General features: G+C 32.7%; 2 protein-coding genes across 7 annotated transcripts; both read right to left on the reverse strand.

Moving 5' to 3' along the window:
- Positions 1 to 206: 206 nt before the first annotated feature.
- LOC107928327 (GDSL esterase/lipase At3g48460) lies at positions 207 to 2,732 on the reverse strand. Its single transcript, XM_016859516.2, has 2 exons — positions 1,882 to 2,732; positions 207 to 1,030 (listed from the first exon to the last, which is right to left on the reverse strand). The coding sequence occupies exons 1-2, from the start codon at positions 2,578 to 2,580 to the stop codon at positions 515 to 517; spliced, it is 1,215 nt and encodes a 404-aa protein (XP_016715005.1). The 5' UTR covers positions 2,581 to 2,732; the 3' UTR covers positions 207 to 514.
- Positions 2,733 to 5,110: 2,378 nt separating this feature from the next.
- LOC107928400 (protein RRNAD1) lies at positions 5,111 to 11,969 on the reverse strand. Of its 6 annotated transcripts, none has more exons than XM_016859622.2 (12): positions 11,715 to 11,965; positions 11,531 to 11,626; positions 10,979 to 11,062; positions 10,636 to 10,710; positions 10,431 to 10,511; positions 9,155 to 9,294; positions 8,480 to 8,698; positions 7,005 to 7,179; positions 6,527 to 6,610; positions 6,239 to 6,437; positions 5,816 to 6,021; positions 5,111 to 5,598 (listed from the first exon to the last, which is right to left on the reverse strand). In XM_016859622.2, the coding sequence occupies exons 1-12, from the start codon at positions 11,838 to 11,840 to the stop codon at positions 5,383 to 5,385; spliced, it is 1,701 nt and encodes a 566-aa protein (XP_016715111.2). In that variant the 5' UTR covers positions 11,841 to 11,965; the 3' UTR covers positions 5,111 to 5,382. The 6 variants fall into 6 exon arrangements, with proteins under 6 accessions (XP_016715111.2, XP_016715112.2, XP_016715113.2 ...); XM_016859623.2 differs by having other exon boundaries at positions 5,111 to 5,642; XM_016859624.2 differs by having other exon boundaries at positions 5,111 to 5,650.
- Between the last annotated feature and the right edge of the window lie 423 nt (positions 11,970 to 12,392).

Here is a 12,392-nt window from a genome sequence, read left to right on the forward strand (position 1 = left end):
AAAAATAAATAAAAATATAATTCATAAAAAATATGAAAAATAAAAATCTTATAACTATTTAAAATATTATAAACAAAAATTGAATTATATATTAAAAAATAAAATAAAAAATATATATCAAAAGTTAAGTATCTTTATTGTCTCATCTCAACAAAACAACCCATTTTTTTCTATCATCATTCATCAATTATGTTTCAATCTAAATATATTTAATAAATTTGTATATTATTGATTATATATAGTCACTATAACATTTTTTAATATTTACATTAAATTACATGGGTCGAGCCAGGTTAGGCTCGAACATTAAATTTTTAGGCTCAAATTCGACCCATATTTTAAATGGACCTAATTTATTTTGCCTAAGCTCATTTTTGAATCTATCCAAACCCTCCTAAATTTTGGACAAACAGCTCAACCTATGAACATATACCGTATGCATTACAAGCAAAATTGAATTAACTTAAAAGAATGGAAATAAATTTGTTACATATGCTGGTAAAGAAATGGTGATTTAGGCCCGAAGTAGACCTTTCTTTACCCTAATTAGATGAATAAAAGAAGGTTTGCAAAAGTTACCATGGAGGAAAAACTCAGATAATTGCCGATACATTGCTTCAGTGAGATGAATCCCATCCCAATGTATGTAAGAATCTGGGTCTGGGCAAGTTTCGGCACCCGACATTCCACATAAAATTTTGAAGCTAAAGTTGAGAATTTTATTGCGGTGATGACCGCAACATGCTTTGAATGCATCTTCGAACCCAAATTTATTGAGGTTTCCGGTGATTACCTTGTATGCATCGAAGTAATCGGCGTACGAAATCGACACGTTTGCGCCTTTTCTTCTTCGAAAACCTTCCAACATGTCTTGGAGGTCGTGGTTGTGGGCTTTTGTTACTCTGTTGATTTTGGCGTTGCAGTTCATGTCGTCTTTCACGAAATGTCGGGACGATTTGGCGAATGGATAGCACCCTAATGGTGGTAGACCTTCGACTACAATGTATTTTGCACCACTACCCAACAATGTCTGCAACAAAATAAAGGAAATTCTGTCATTTCGAGTCAGGATCATTTATGGGTTTGGTTCATTTCGAGCTTGAGTTATCTTGAATTGTAAATTTTTTTTATGGTCAAATCAAATTAGATTATATTTGGATTTAAGTTATAAAGTTAGAAATTTATTTTAGGGGTTAAAATTAGATTATAAAATTTTTAAGGGGTTAGAATATAATTTTATCATTGTATATTTTTATTATTTTGAAAATTTTAAAGGGATTAAATTGAAAAAATTAAAAATATATGTTTTATGTTTAATTTAAAAAAAAAAGATATTTTCTTTATCTTTAAAAAAATTTAAAAAAAAAGTAATAAAAATAAAAAATGAGGTGAAGTGAGACGGGATAAAATCTTTTTAGGAGAGTAGATAGAGGGGTGAGGGATGGCCTTACCCCCTCCCCCTTAATTTAAAATAATTTCATGTAAGTATAATGGTAAATTTGTACTTCGTCTCTCCTCAAATTTATGATTCATCTCTGGCTCCCTCCTAAAACGATTTTCTAATTTTGCCCATGAATGTATCCGATATCCATAAATGTGATAATTGGTTTTCAAGATTACACATCTATGGTAGAAGAGGGGTGATAATGGAGCAAAGTATGACAACTATAAAGTGGTGATAGATTTGACAACATCTATTCTTATCTCACTCCATTATCACAGGATAGGATGATTCTGAATGTATCCAACATCAATAAAATATTAGTAATCGGGTTTTAACATTCAAGACAAACTAGAGTAGAAGTCATGAAAAATTATGTCAATGATTTTGACAATATTCATAATTGCTCCTATGCATCCTTATCCCCTAAATAGACTCACCGCAAGGAGTCTGGAGGTGTGAGCCATAGCCATATCTTTTATCCACCGTAATGAAACTTTAGAGCGTAAAGCACGAACATAGTCATCAATGCCTATTTCTCCAACCCAAAAGAGGCTATTCTCCATATATGCCTTGCAACTTTCATTGTTTTCTCCCTTACAAGCTATGTCCGAAACAAATTTGTTGTACCATTCTATTTGTGTTTGAAAACTATGGTAACCATCTTTCCACATTAGGGTGCTATTGATCTTATGTTGACTCAAAAACTCCTCCGTAAAAACCGTTGCCCCCGCCATCGCAAAGTTCACCCCCGAACTAAAGTTTGCGTTAACAGATTTATACGGTGGCAATGAAGATATATTAAGAGCATCACGAACGAAATCTATGAGCAACCAACCATTATTCGGTTTTTCTTGACCCTTTTTGAGATTTTTCGAACTGTCCAACAATTGAGCATTTCCGGTGTCTGTATATGAGTCTCCGAACGCGTAAATCTTGTTGAAGCAACCATTAGAGTTGGTTTTAGTGCTGTAGTGGCCTTTTATGTTGATAGAATTGAAATGTGAGGAAGAGGGATCTGTGGAAGGAAGGATTTTGAATTCTTTTATTGGGGTTACAACATGCAAAGCTATAGAGGAAAATGGTAAAGATATGAAGATAAAAGCAATAATCACATGAAAATGGTTTCTAAAAACCATTTTTGGGTGATTGAATTGAAGGGTCTTTTTTTTTTTTTGAGCTTTAAGGATTTGATTTTTTGTTTTTACACTTTAAAGATTCTTACCTGTATGCCAATGGAAATGTATGGACTAAAAACCATTTTCATGTGATTGAATTGAAGGGAATTTTTTTTGAGCTTTTAAGGTTTTGATTTTCTGGTTTTACACTTTTAAGAGTATTGCATGTATGCCATTGGAAATGTATGAACAACCTTTGTTTTAGGAAATGGTATGATTTAGGGAAATGTAAGAAATTATTTAGCGAAATTTAATCTAACATGTCTAAATATATAGCTAGGTTTTAACCAAAAAAGAAAAATCCACTTACTTGGCATAGTTAAATATATGATATTTGTTTAGATTGAGTCTTAGCTCGACTAGTATGGACATTATTGTCAATGCAAGAGGATGTGGGTTAAAGTGCTCTGAAATGCATTATTTTCCTATTTATGAATTGAGGAGGGACTTTGGGTAGTTTTAGACATTATGTCAAAAAGAGAAAATATAATCTTCCGTATATATTAATTTTTTATTCAATCCAATTATATCTTAGCTGATGTCAAAAAATTTGGTTTCAAGGCTAGATTTCATAAAACAAGTTATTTCTTTAGTGCTAGGCATATTATATACATGTTCAGCACTAGGTGCATCACATTAGTAGATCTCTAGAGTGTTGGGTGCATCCTTCCTTAAGTCTGTATCCGGTTAATAGAGACTATTACATTGATGCAATGTGGATAATACACGAATTGATATGAGGTTGAGTTATGAATATGTCACGACTTGTATTGAAATTGAGACTTGAATAATGATATGAACTGAATTGTAATATTTAAAATCAAGAAGTAAAACTCAAAGAGTAAGTTAATATTCTAAACTTGAAATCAACCATGAAACTAGGGGAAAGCACTAAGGAAAAAAAATTGGTATGAGATAATAGTATAATGAATTAATAGTATAATTACTTACTTATTATGTTACTTATATTAAATTCAAATTATATTAGACCATTGAGCTCGTTGCTTAATGTGTGGATTTATTTTGTTTTGGTGTGCATATGACATTTAGGTTTAATGGAGTTCTTGTTTTTTCAACAGCGTCCAAGGCTTTTCTCAACTCAATCCATGTTTGTTGTACTCTTTTGATTCCAGTAATGCATTGGCATGCACCTAGGAGTAATAATAGAAATTGAAATCTTGTATGTTGATTTCTCGATAGATAATACGAATAGCTTTGTAATTTAAGTTAAATATTTAGGCTAATCATGTTTGAATGTGTTTAAGTGGTAGTCTTGTCGTGGTTGAAATATGAAACAGGGATATCAATAGTTTCTTCCTTGTCAAGTACTCAAACTTGGTGGTTAAGTTTAATAAAGGTTGTAGTATGTATGTGTGCGTGGTGTTTTGAACAAGAATTTTTAGTCTTATGAATTATGTTTTAATATGTTAGGGGTTAAAACTGATGCATTTTGAGGTGATTTTCAGATCTAGGTAAATTTGTACCAAAACAAGAGGTCATACGGTATGTCCACTACTATAGTAACATAGATTTGTACTGATACATCCCAAGCAGAGCAAGATCCCTCTCTGGCTTTGAGCTGTTTTGACCCTCTAAGACTCATACTTAGTCCTAATTTTCGATCACCTTTAAAATTCAATTTGATACTTCTTCTTTTATTTATTAATATTTAATTATATAATATATGTGTGTTTAATTTAAATTTTCATGTATATATGCATGGAAGTATTTTGAGTTTTTTATAAAATAAATGCCATAAAAGAAAAGAACAAATCTTATATTTAAAATAACTAAAACCACGTTGAGGCCACTGTTTTCACCCACGGGATTCGCGTTATTTTCTACCAAATCGTATAATTTCAGTTTCATTCCTTACAGTTTACAGTTTACGCACTTAAGTCCTTATTTCAAATTTAATTTAAATTTTTATGTTTTTTTAATTTATTAAAGTCATAATGTATACTTAATTAATTTGATTTATTTTTTATTTTTTTATCAAATTTTATGTTCGGATGCTATATTTGCTTATATTTTTTTTTATGAATGTATGTTTTTTTAATTTATTAGTCATACTGTATACTTAATTAATTTTATTTTTCTTTTTATTTTATGTCCGGATGCTATATTTGCTTATTTGTGTTGATATTTATTTTTTTGATGAATGTATCCAAGAAGTCCCTTTAGTTTGGGGATGTGATCAAATTAGTCCTATTATTAAATTAAGAAATTGAATCCCTATACGGTTAAAAAGAATCAAATAAGATAAAATTGGAAGAGTTAACAACACTTTAATATATCACCAGACTTCAATCTTATATTTGGAATTTAAATTTCTTCAATCTTTTATCTTTGTATTGTGAAAATTATGAAGCACACACAACTCACGACACCCAAAATCCAAATTGTTGAAACAGCAACAATGTCAATCACCTTTTCTTGAAATAAGAGCTGACAGTAAAGAAAGTACAAGGACTTCATCTAAATAAAGCAATAAAGTTCAAGGGCTCTTTTCATATTTTAGCCATTTAATTAATTAAAAAAGAAAAAAACAACAATCAAGTAAAGCATCTAACATGTTGAAAATAAAATAGTCAAATAATGATGGTTTGAAAATCGTAAATACAAAATTTCTAACAAAACTATTGTAAGAAAATAATACAATTTTCGTATATTGGTTTTTAATTTGAAGCAAAAATGATCCCTTTTTGCTTTCATATGAGAAAAATCTATAATGCCTCGTCTTCTAAGCAAAGAAATATTACCTTATCTTGAACTATGATGTGATGATATGCCTGCATCTGGCTTTTTGGCGATTATGGCAACATTCCTCGGGGATATTGCTGGATCGAAAATAGGTAACATTACTGATTCTAACACATCACCTTGTTCCTGGAGAAACAATAATCTATCCAGAAGAATAAGAGTTTCCAAGAGAGGCCCGAAAGCAGCACGAAGTGACCAGTAAATCCCAATAAGGCTCTGCATTCGTGCATCGAACAATTGATCAACATTTTGTTATAATCCTGTTTCCCTAACAAATATGCATATTATCAAAGCACTTCCAAAGTGGCCATTGTGATAATTAATTCTAAATCAAAATTTTTATATTAAAAAAGAATGAACTATTTGTGACTGTAGGTTAAATTTCAGACATACTCCAAAAGGTAACAGTAATAAGTAGTTAAGAGAGACATACGACATAGGGTTCAACTTCCTTCCAAATGCCATGGAAATTTATATCGTCGGAAGGCTTAAGCCCGAGACGACATAATCCAGACTGGCAAAATTTCTCGAAAAGTGAATACTTATAGGTAGACATAGTCCTTTCACATGTACTACCAGTATGCAAGGACATTTTAGTGAATAGGGCATCCACATCCGACCCTACGCCTAAAGTGTTACCTGCAGCATAAGGAAAAGTTGCAATATCTTATAAATAATTCAAATTTCCCAACCAATCTAATACATGTTGAGAAAAGAAATTGTCCCATGTTTTTTTTCCATGCAGGAACTTCACTAGGCAATCACCATAACCATGAAAAGAATGAAAAAAGAGATGGGAGTGGAAGGTTATCAAAAGAGCCACAAACTAGTTGTCCTAAAACTTAACATTGTGTACCTGCTTCAGATTCCCCACTGTGTGTGACAGAGCAAGCCTCTTCCATATTACAAGCCATCTGAGGCAGATCAGAATAAGTACTTTCTTCAGCTTGCGGTTCAGACTTAATTATCTTCCTTTGCTGCTTACGGCGCAAAGCCTTCCCTTGGCGCCCAATTGAAGGACTTATTCCAACTTCAGGGAAATATTTATGCAAAACCTTCGGAAGTTATTGATAATTAGAATAACTAGTTGACATTGTGCAAGCAAAATAATGAAAACCCAACAATAAAATCAAGTATCCTGTACCATTTGAAAAGCAGCACGGAAAGCATGCAGCTCAAAATTGTGGAGACCGGCATCCTTTCCTAAACTTTTCCACCTTTCAGCACTCTAAATAAATTAGACATTATTACTCGCTCAATCTTTAAAAGATGACAAAGATAAACCAAAAGCAATATTAGTAAACTGAATAACTGATCACTTTTCTTGTGTAACCATACACTGTAAATCTACCAAGGCTCTAATTAGGCAGGCAGACTGTTGCAATTCTTTCTGATAGCAGTCAAAAGAAAATTCAGCAATCAAAGAACTGCTTCATATCAAACTTTTATTTGCTTAGCTGTTTTAATAAGTAACATGTTCTTTATACATACCTGCATATCAGCTTATACTGGTTTAAGGTAATCTTAGCTTAATGGAAGGAAGAGGAAAAATAAAACTGCTGGCATTTGCCATTTGCTAATATTTCTTGTAAGAGTACAAGGAAAGCAAGATCCACATATACCTGACAAGCAAGATCGCGAGAACTTTTTCCAAGAGATAAGTTAACACTTTTTACACCACAACTCATTGGAAAACCATATTGAATTCGAGCATTTGCAAACCCTTCTTCAGATAGTAAGTTGTAGCAACAGCCAATGCTAATAACTGCTCTAACTTCTTCACACTCTAAAAGGGTCCTGATCAATTACATAAACATTCTATTAGATCAAGTACTAATTGAATAATGACACAATACTCAAATATATGAATACATAATCCAGCATTGCATCTAAACAGAAATCAACATCAAATTACAGAGTGCAACATGTGGGTATGAGAACTTGAAAAAATATGAAATCAAATACAACCGATATGCGTAAGGACCAGCATTTTGCTCATCTCCTTGAATTTCTCTTTCAAGAAAGTTAAAATCCACCAAACACCCTCATGTCACTATTTCCTTTTCATTGTTGACACTTTAGTCTTTCTTTCCCATTGTTCCATTCCATGAATATTTCCCAATGTCATGATCATATAAAAAATATAGCTTATGAAAATTGCATCACCATGTTTTCGTCTTGCAATAACACTCAATGTCAGGATCATATAAAAACTTGAGCACCATGCTAGTTGTTCATTCCTCCTCCCTTAGCCGTTTCTAATAACACCCATTGACTTGTAGCATTACCTTCATATATACACAAATAATATCTTAAAAGGTCTTCTGTAATGGGTAATGGTTCTGGTGATCCCACCTAGAACAAAAGGCTCCATAAGATCAACCAATGACTAACAATGTCATATATGGAGTATTGATGGAGAAACAACAGCAGCAGCCCTTAAAATGTCAAGAATAGGCTTTGTCAAACTTGAGAAATAGTCCAACTCATCCCACCATCATTAACAATGCATTCTACTGCCTTGTTGTATCCTATAAATCACTGTATCTATAATCATATTCTCAAGTGCATTAGTTACTATTTTTAAACATTTTGCCATGGCAGCATTAGATGCTATCCTTGAAACAACTTTTTTTTTTCAGCCATCATCCTTTAACCAACTTCAATTTCTCATGTGAATTATTTGACCATTGAAGGTTTGAAGCAAAGTTGTGAACAACCAGAAAAGTAACAACAATGTTTAGTTCTTTTTTTTTTTTTTGATAGTGTCACAGTCATAGATTATATACAAGTCAACTTCTCAAGTCTCAACTCTACCCAGAAAAAAATGATCTTTTATCCTTTAGTGTAAAAAAGTATATTTTATTGCCATGTCTTGTTATACCCATATACTAAATTTGTAGCAATTCTGTGTAGCTGTGACTGTGTCGTATTGCACCTGTATTGTGTGTCCATGTCTGTGCTTCCTAGTCAATCTATTAATTTTTTGCATACAAATTCAATATTTAGACTTAAGTTAGCCTCTATAATTATTATCAATCATCCTAATAGGAAGGCTAGGGAAAATAATAGCTTACAAGCATATTTAGACACTTACTTAAGCATTGTTACTGAGAGATCTCCACAAGCATGAAGGCCAGCCAGAACCAAGGAACTCCCTCTGCCTGCCAAACCAAGTTCAAGATCTTGCTCAATCGATTTTGGCTGCTGAAAATCACCTTTATGCGACGACATGGTGGTCAAGGATTTCAATGTTTCTAGGGACATTATGTTACATGTAATTGTTTGAGGCACATTTAATCTCTGGTTTCCTGATCTAACAGAAAAACGTGCATTCTGTCAACAAGTGCAAGGCTTGTAAAAGTAGTGGTTCAATTAACTTAGAAGCATAATTGTGATAAATAAATCCACGCTGATATTAGAAGATAAATTGGAATTGGGAAAAAAAAAAGCAGTTATATACAAAACTTTCTCAAATTTTTTGTTTGTTCAGACAACAAATATCATTGTCAGAACTACAGAGCTTGTTAACGACCAATAAAAATGAGTGAATAAAGTCATAACATTCAATTTACACAATAGAACAATTTAACTCCAGGTATTTAGTTGGGAATTTTTTTCTTAAAGGTAGTCACTCATATAATCTAGCCATCAAAATGAGAAACATGCACAAGTTTATGTAGCCATCTTTGAAGGTAGCACAAATTAGTCTTTATAATAAAATATAAACCCCCAAGAAGATATGATAAAGGAATTTAGCTCCCTAACATACCCAAATTTCCGCATCTGAGCCATGTAATGTTTCTTGATTCGCTCTGCACGTGCATTTGTAACCTTTCCATGATGGGAACATGCATCTATCGCAACTACAGAAAGCTGGTGCTCGAAGGCAAGGACTTGTGCAAGATAACCCTAAAAAATCATGTCAATCAGGAGAAAAAACCAGATCTATAGTCTCAAGTGAAGTAAACAACATTATGAAAAAATATTAGGGAACAAAGTGGTTGTGCAAGATACCCCTAGAAAGTCATGTTAATCAGAAGAAAGCATTGTTCTGAAGGAACAGACGTAACAAATATCCAAATACTACATTGTCAAACTCAAAATATCCTAAAACATCTTTTCCAGTGCACATCAACTAAACATTATTGAAGCAGCATTTAGACGTATATATGAAGTAAAAGCAGCCGATGTGTGTAAGAATGACTAATGGGCAAAAGCAGCCGATGTAGGCTGCAGGTTGAAGAAAAGAGTCTTTTGTTGCTCCCGGAGACAACAACAGGATGCAGATTCTAATGGGAGGTCCAAAACTAAGGATGTGAAGTTTCAAGTAATATGATGCTCGGAAGCATCAGTAATTGAGTTGCACATGAAGGCAACACCTTGTCAAGTTGGTTGAGTGAAAAGCTATTGCCAAAGGATTAAGTGAGATTGATGTCACCTCAGAGCAAGTATGGACTTCGAAAAGGAAATCATAGATATTTTGCCTTGCCTTGAAGTTTGGAGAGGCTTTGTCAAAGGCTTGAGATTCATCAAGATAAAAGACTTGGGACCACCAAAATAGTTGTCACACAAAATCTTGTACAGATATGACTATGGCAGGAGGTTCGGTAAATGCAACAGTGAGACTAAGTGCCAACAAGTAAGGAATGGGAATGCTGCAATAGGTCATGGTTAAGTTGCTAAGTTACAGGGAGAAAAAGACATCACGAATCAAGAACTCCCAACCCTACCCTCTTTGACCAAAACATGAATACAACAGGCAACATAATAATTGCATCAAGAGTGATGCCCATCACAAAACTGTCCCATTCAGGATGCTAATAAACCTATTGCAGTGTAGACCTCATCCATTAAGTCCAATGTGATTAAACAAAACAGGTCAAATCAATTTTGATGCATTTTTTGTAGGTTGTATCAATTAATTGTTAGATTCCGAGTTGTGGTAAGCTCGACTAAATTAAACAGCCCCAAATTCAGCATTATTCAAATAGAAAGTATAAAAGGGAAACTTGGGGAAGGGGAGGATTAAAGAGTGGAATGTACACCTGACCAGCACCAACATCTATTACTGCATCAGCTCTCACAGCACTCGCAACAGAACTAACAATATCAGAAAGAACTTCCACCTGTTCACCACAAAAATAAAGCAACTTCGTATATCCACTTTTGTGCAGCACATGCCACATAGGGACATCATTGTTTATGGGAAAAAGAGATGACTTCAATTCCAAAATTGAACATAATAACTACCTCATGTTTCTTCTTTAAGTTCATCCCTTGAGCAAGAACACTATTCAGTGATGTTGGCTGAAAGTTGGGAAATACCTACAACAAACCAGCATGATTTGTATCTTTAGAAAAGAAAACTCCTACCACACACTTATTAGAGAAAAAAATGAATTATTCTACTTTCATAAAGAACAATTATGCAGCCTACAGTTTATTGATTTGCTCATTTCTTCATCAACATGATTTTGCATTTTAACCTTTTCAATTCCCATGTCGTATCAACCTTTTTTTTTTCATAATAATAGAAAAACAAATACCAAAAACGCAATCACAAAACTTTTTTAAAGAAAGTCAAGAAACTCACCTTTTTCAAGTCCGCTTGTTCGCGAGGATAAAAAAGAGATTTCAAAGTAAGAATGAACTCCTTAAGCGAAGTAGGCCAATGATCCTACCATAAAAAATAATTAGATACAATTAATTATTAAAATTTATCATGAACAAAAATCATAATAAAAAATGTGGTTTAATTAAGAATTGCATCCTTTACATTATGAAAACTAAGAATTTAGTTCTTTTACTCTAATTTGTCAGAATTTGCTCCTTTTAGTTTACGAAAACTGATACGTTAATCCAATTGGCTAGAAGTGTATAAACTTGCAATTACATCACTGACTAGAAAATTAGCAGTTCAGCAACTTATGTGCTCGGAATTAGCAAAAATCAATGTAAAGGAACTAAATATACAACAAATTAGCAAAAATCAGCTGTTCAAGTTCATATGTTTACTAACAATTGTACCATCTCATTTCTCATAAAGTATAAGGACCAAATTCTGACAAATTAAAGGGATTAGTTTCGCAGTTTTTATAAACTAAAAGGATGAAATTCATAATTAGACAAAAAGAAATAAATTCACCTGGACAATTCCAGAAGGAATAAGGAGAAGACTTTCAACAGATTCATTACTAAGACATTGAAGCCAGTCTTCATCAACAGCTTCCCATAGCCTATCCTGAAATAAGTAACATTAATTAATTAATTAATTAATTAATTAAAATTTGAAAAAATATAAAGGAACTTTCATATATTTTTCAGCTAACCTTGAAGAAATTGACAACGTGAGCATTGATTAAGAATGAGAAAGGTTTAATGAAATCAGCAATCGCTTTAATCCATTCCAAGGTTTCAGCTGCACTATCGCATGAATACTTGCACTGCTTCGCCATTTCTCAATTCTCACACTTCCACAGCTCTTCTCGAAATTTCTGCGTTTAGGGTTTGGGGACATTGCTCAGCCCGGTTTATTGAAATCTGCAAATGGCTTTGATCCGTTCCCCAATGCTCCACTTTTGGGCCAACACGGTTTATGTTAGGTACTAGGAAAATAAAAGTAAAAAGACGGTAAAACTTAAAAATTACTGTAAGAGTTTATATTAAGAGTCGAATTACATTATTTTTTCTATTCAAAAAATAATAAATTAGGATTTGTACGTTAGGCTATTAAAATATTTATCTACTTTTACTATTAAAATTTAGTCATTATACGTTAGCATGATGTACTATTAAAATATTCATCTATTTATACGATTAAAATTAGGCTTTTATCTAAGGTATAGAGATTAATTTGTCTTTTTTTTTAATAGAAGGGCAAAATATAATTTGACTTATAATAAAGAGGCCTCCATGATACTTTTATCAAATAAAAGTATTTGATAGTGGGGTACGGCATTTTAATTGTCCCGACACCAATCTCGATCCCACGTCCTCCTACATTAACA

Source organism: Gossypium hirsutum, chromosome D08 (genome assembly GCF_007990345.1).
Source record: "Gossypium hirsutum isolate 1008001.06 chromosome D08, Gossypium_hirsutum_v2.1, whole genome shotgun sequence".
In the NCBI taxonomy this organism is placed as follows: domain Eukaryota; kingdom Viridiplantae; phylum Streptophyta; class Magnoliopsida; order Malvales; family Malvaceae; genus Gossypium; species Gossypium hirsutum.

What these genes read in the sequence shown, in the direction of transcription:
- LOC107928400 (XM_016859622.2), bottom strand. Translation starts at nt 11,840, where the DNA reads ATGGCGAAGCAGTGCAAGTATTCATGCGATAGTGCAGCTGAAACCTTG. An exon ending in AACAAGCGGACTTGAAAAAG is followed by an intron (nt 10,711 to 10,978) that starts GTGAGTTTCTTG and finishes GGTTTGTTGTAG; the next exon opens with GTATTTCCCAACTTTCAGCC. An exon ending in CAGTGGGGAATCTGAAGCAG is followed by an intron (nt 6,022 to 6,238) that starts GTACACAATGTT and finishes CTTATGCTGCAG; the next exon opens with GTAACACTTTAGGCGTAGGG.
- LOC107928327 (XM_016859516.2), bottom strand. Translation starts at nt 2,580, where the DNA reads ATGGTTTTTAGAAACCATTTTCATGTGATTATTGCTTTTATCTTCATA. An exon ending in ACACCTCCAGACTCCTTGCG is followed by an intron (nt 1,031 to 1,881) that starts GTGAGTCTATTT and finishes ATTTTGTTGCAG; the next exon opens with ACATTGTTGGGTAGTGGTGC.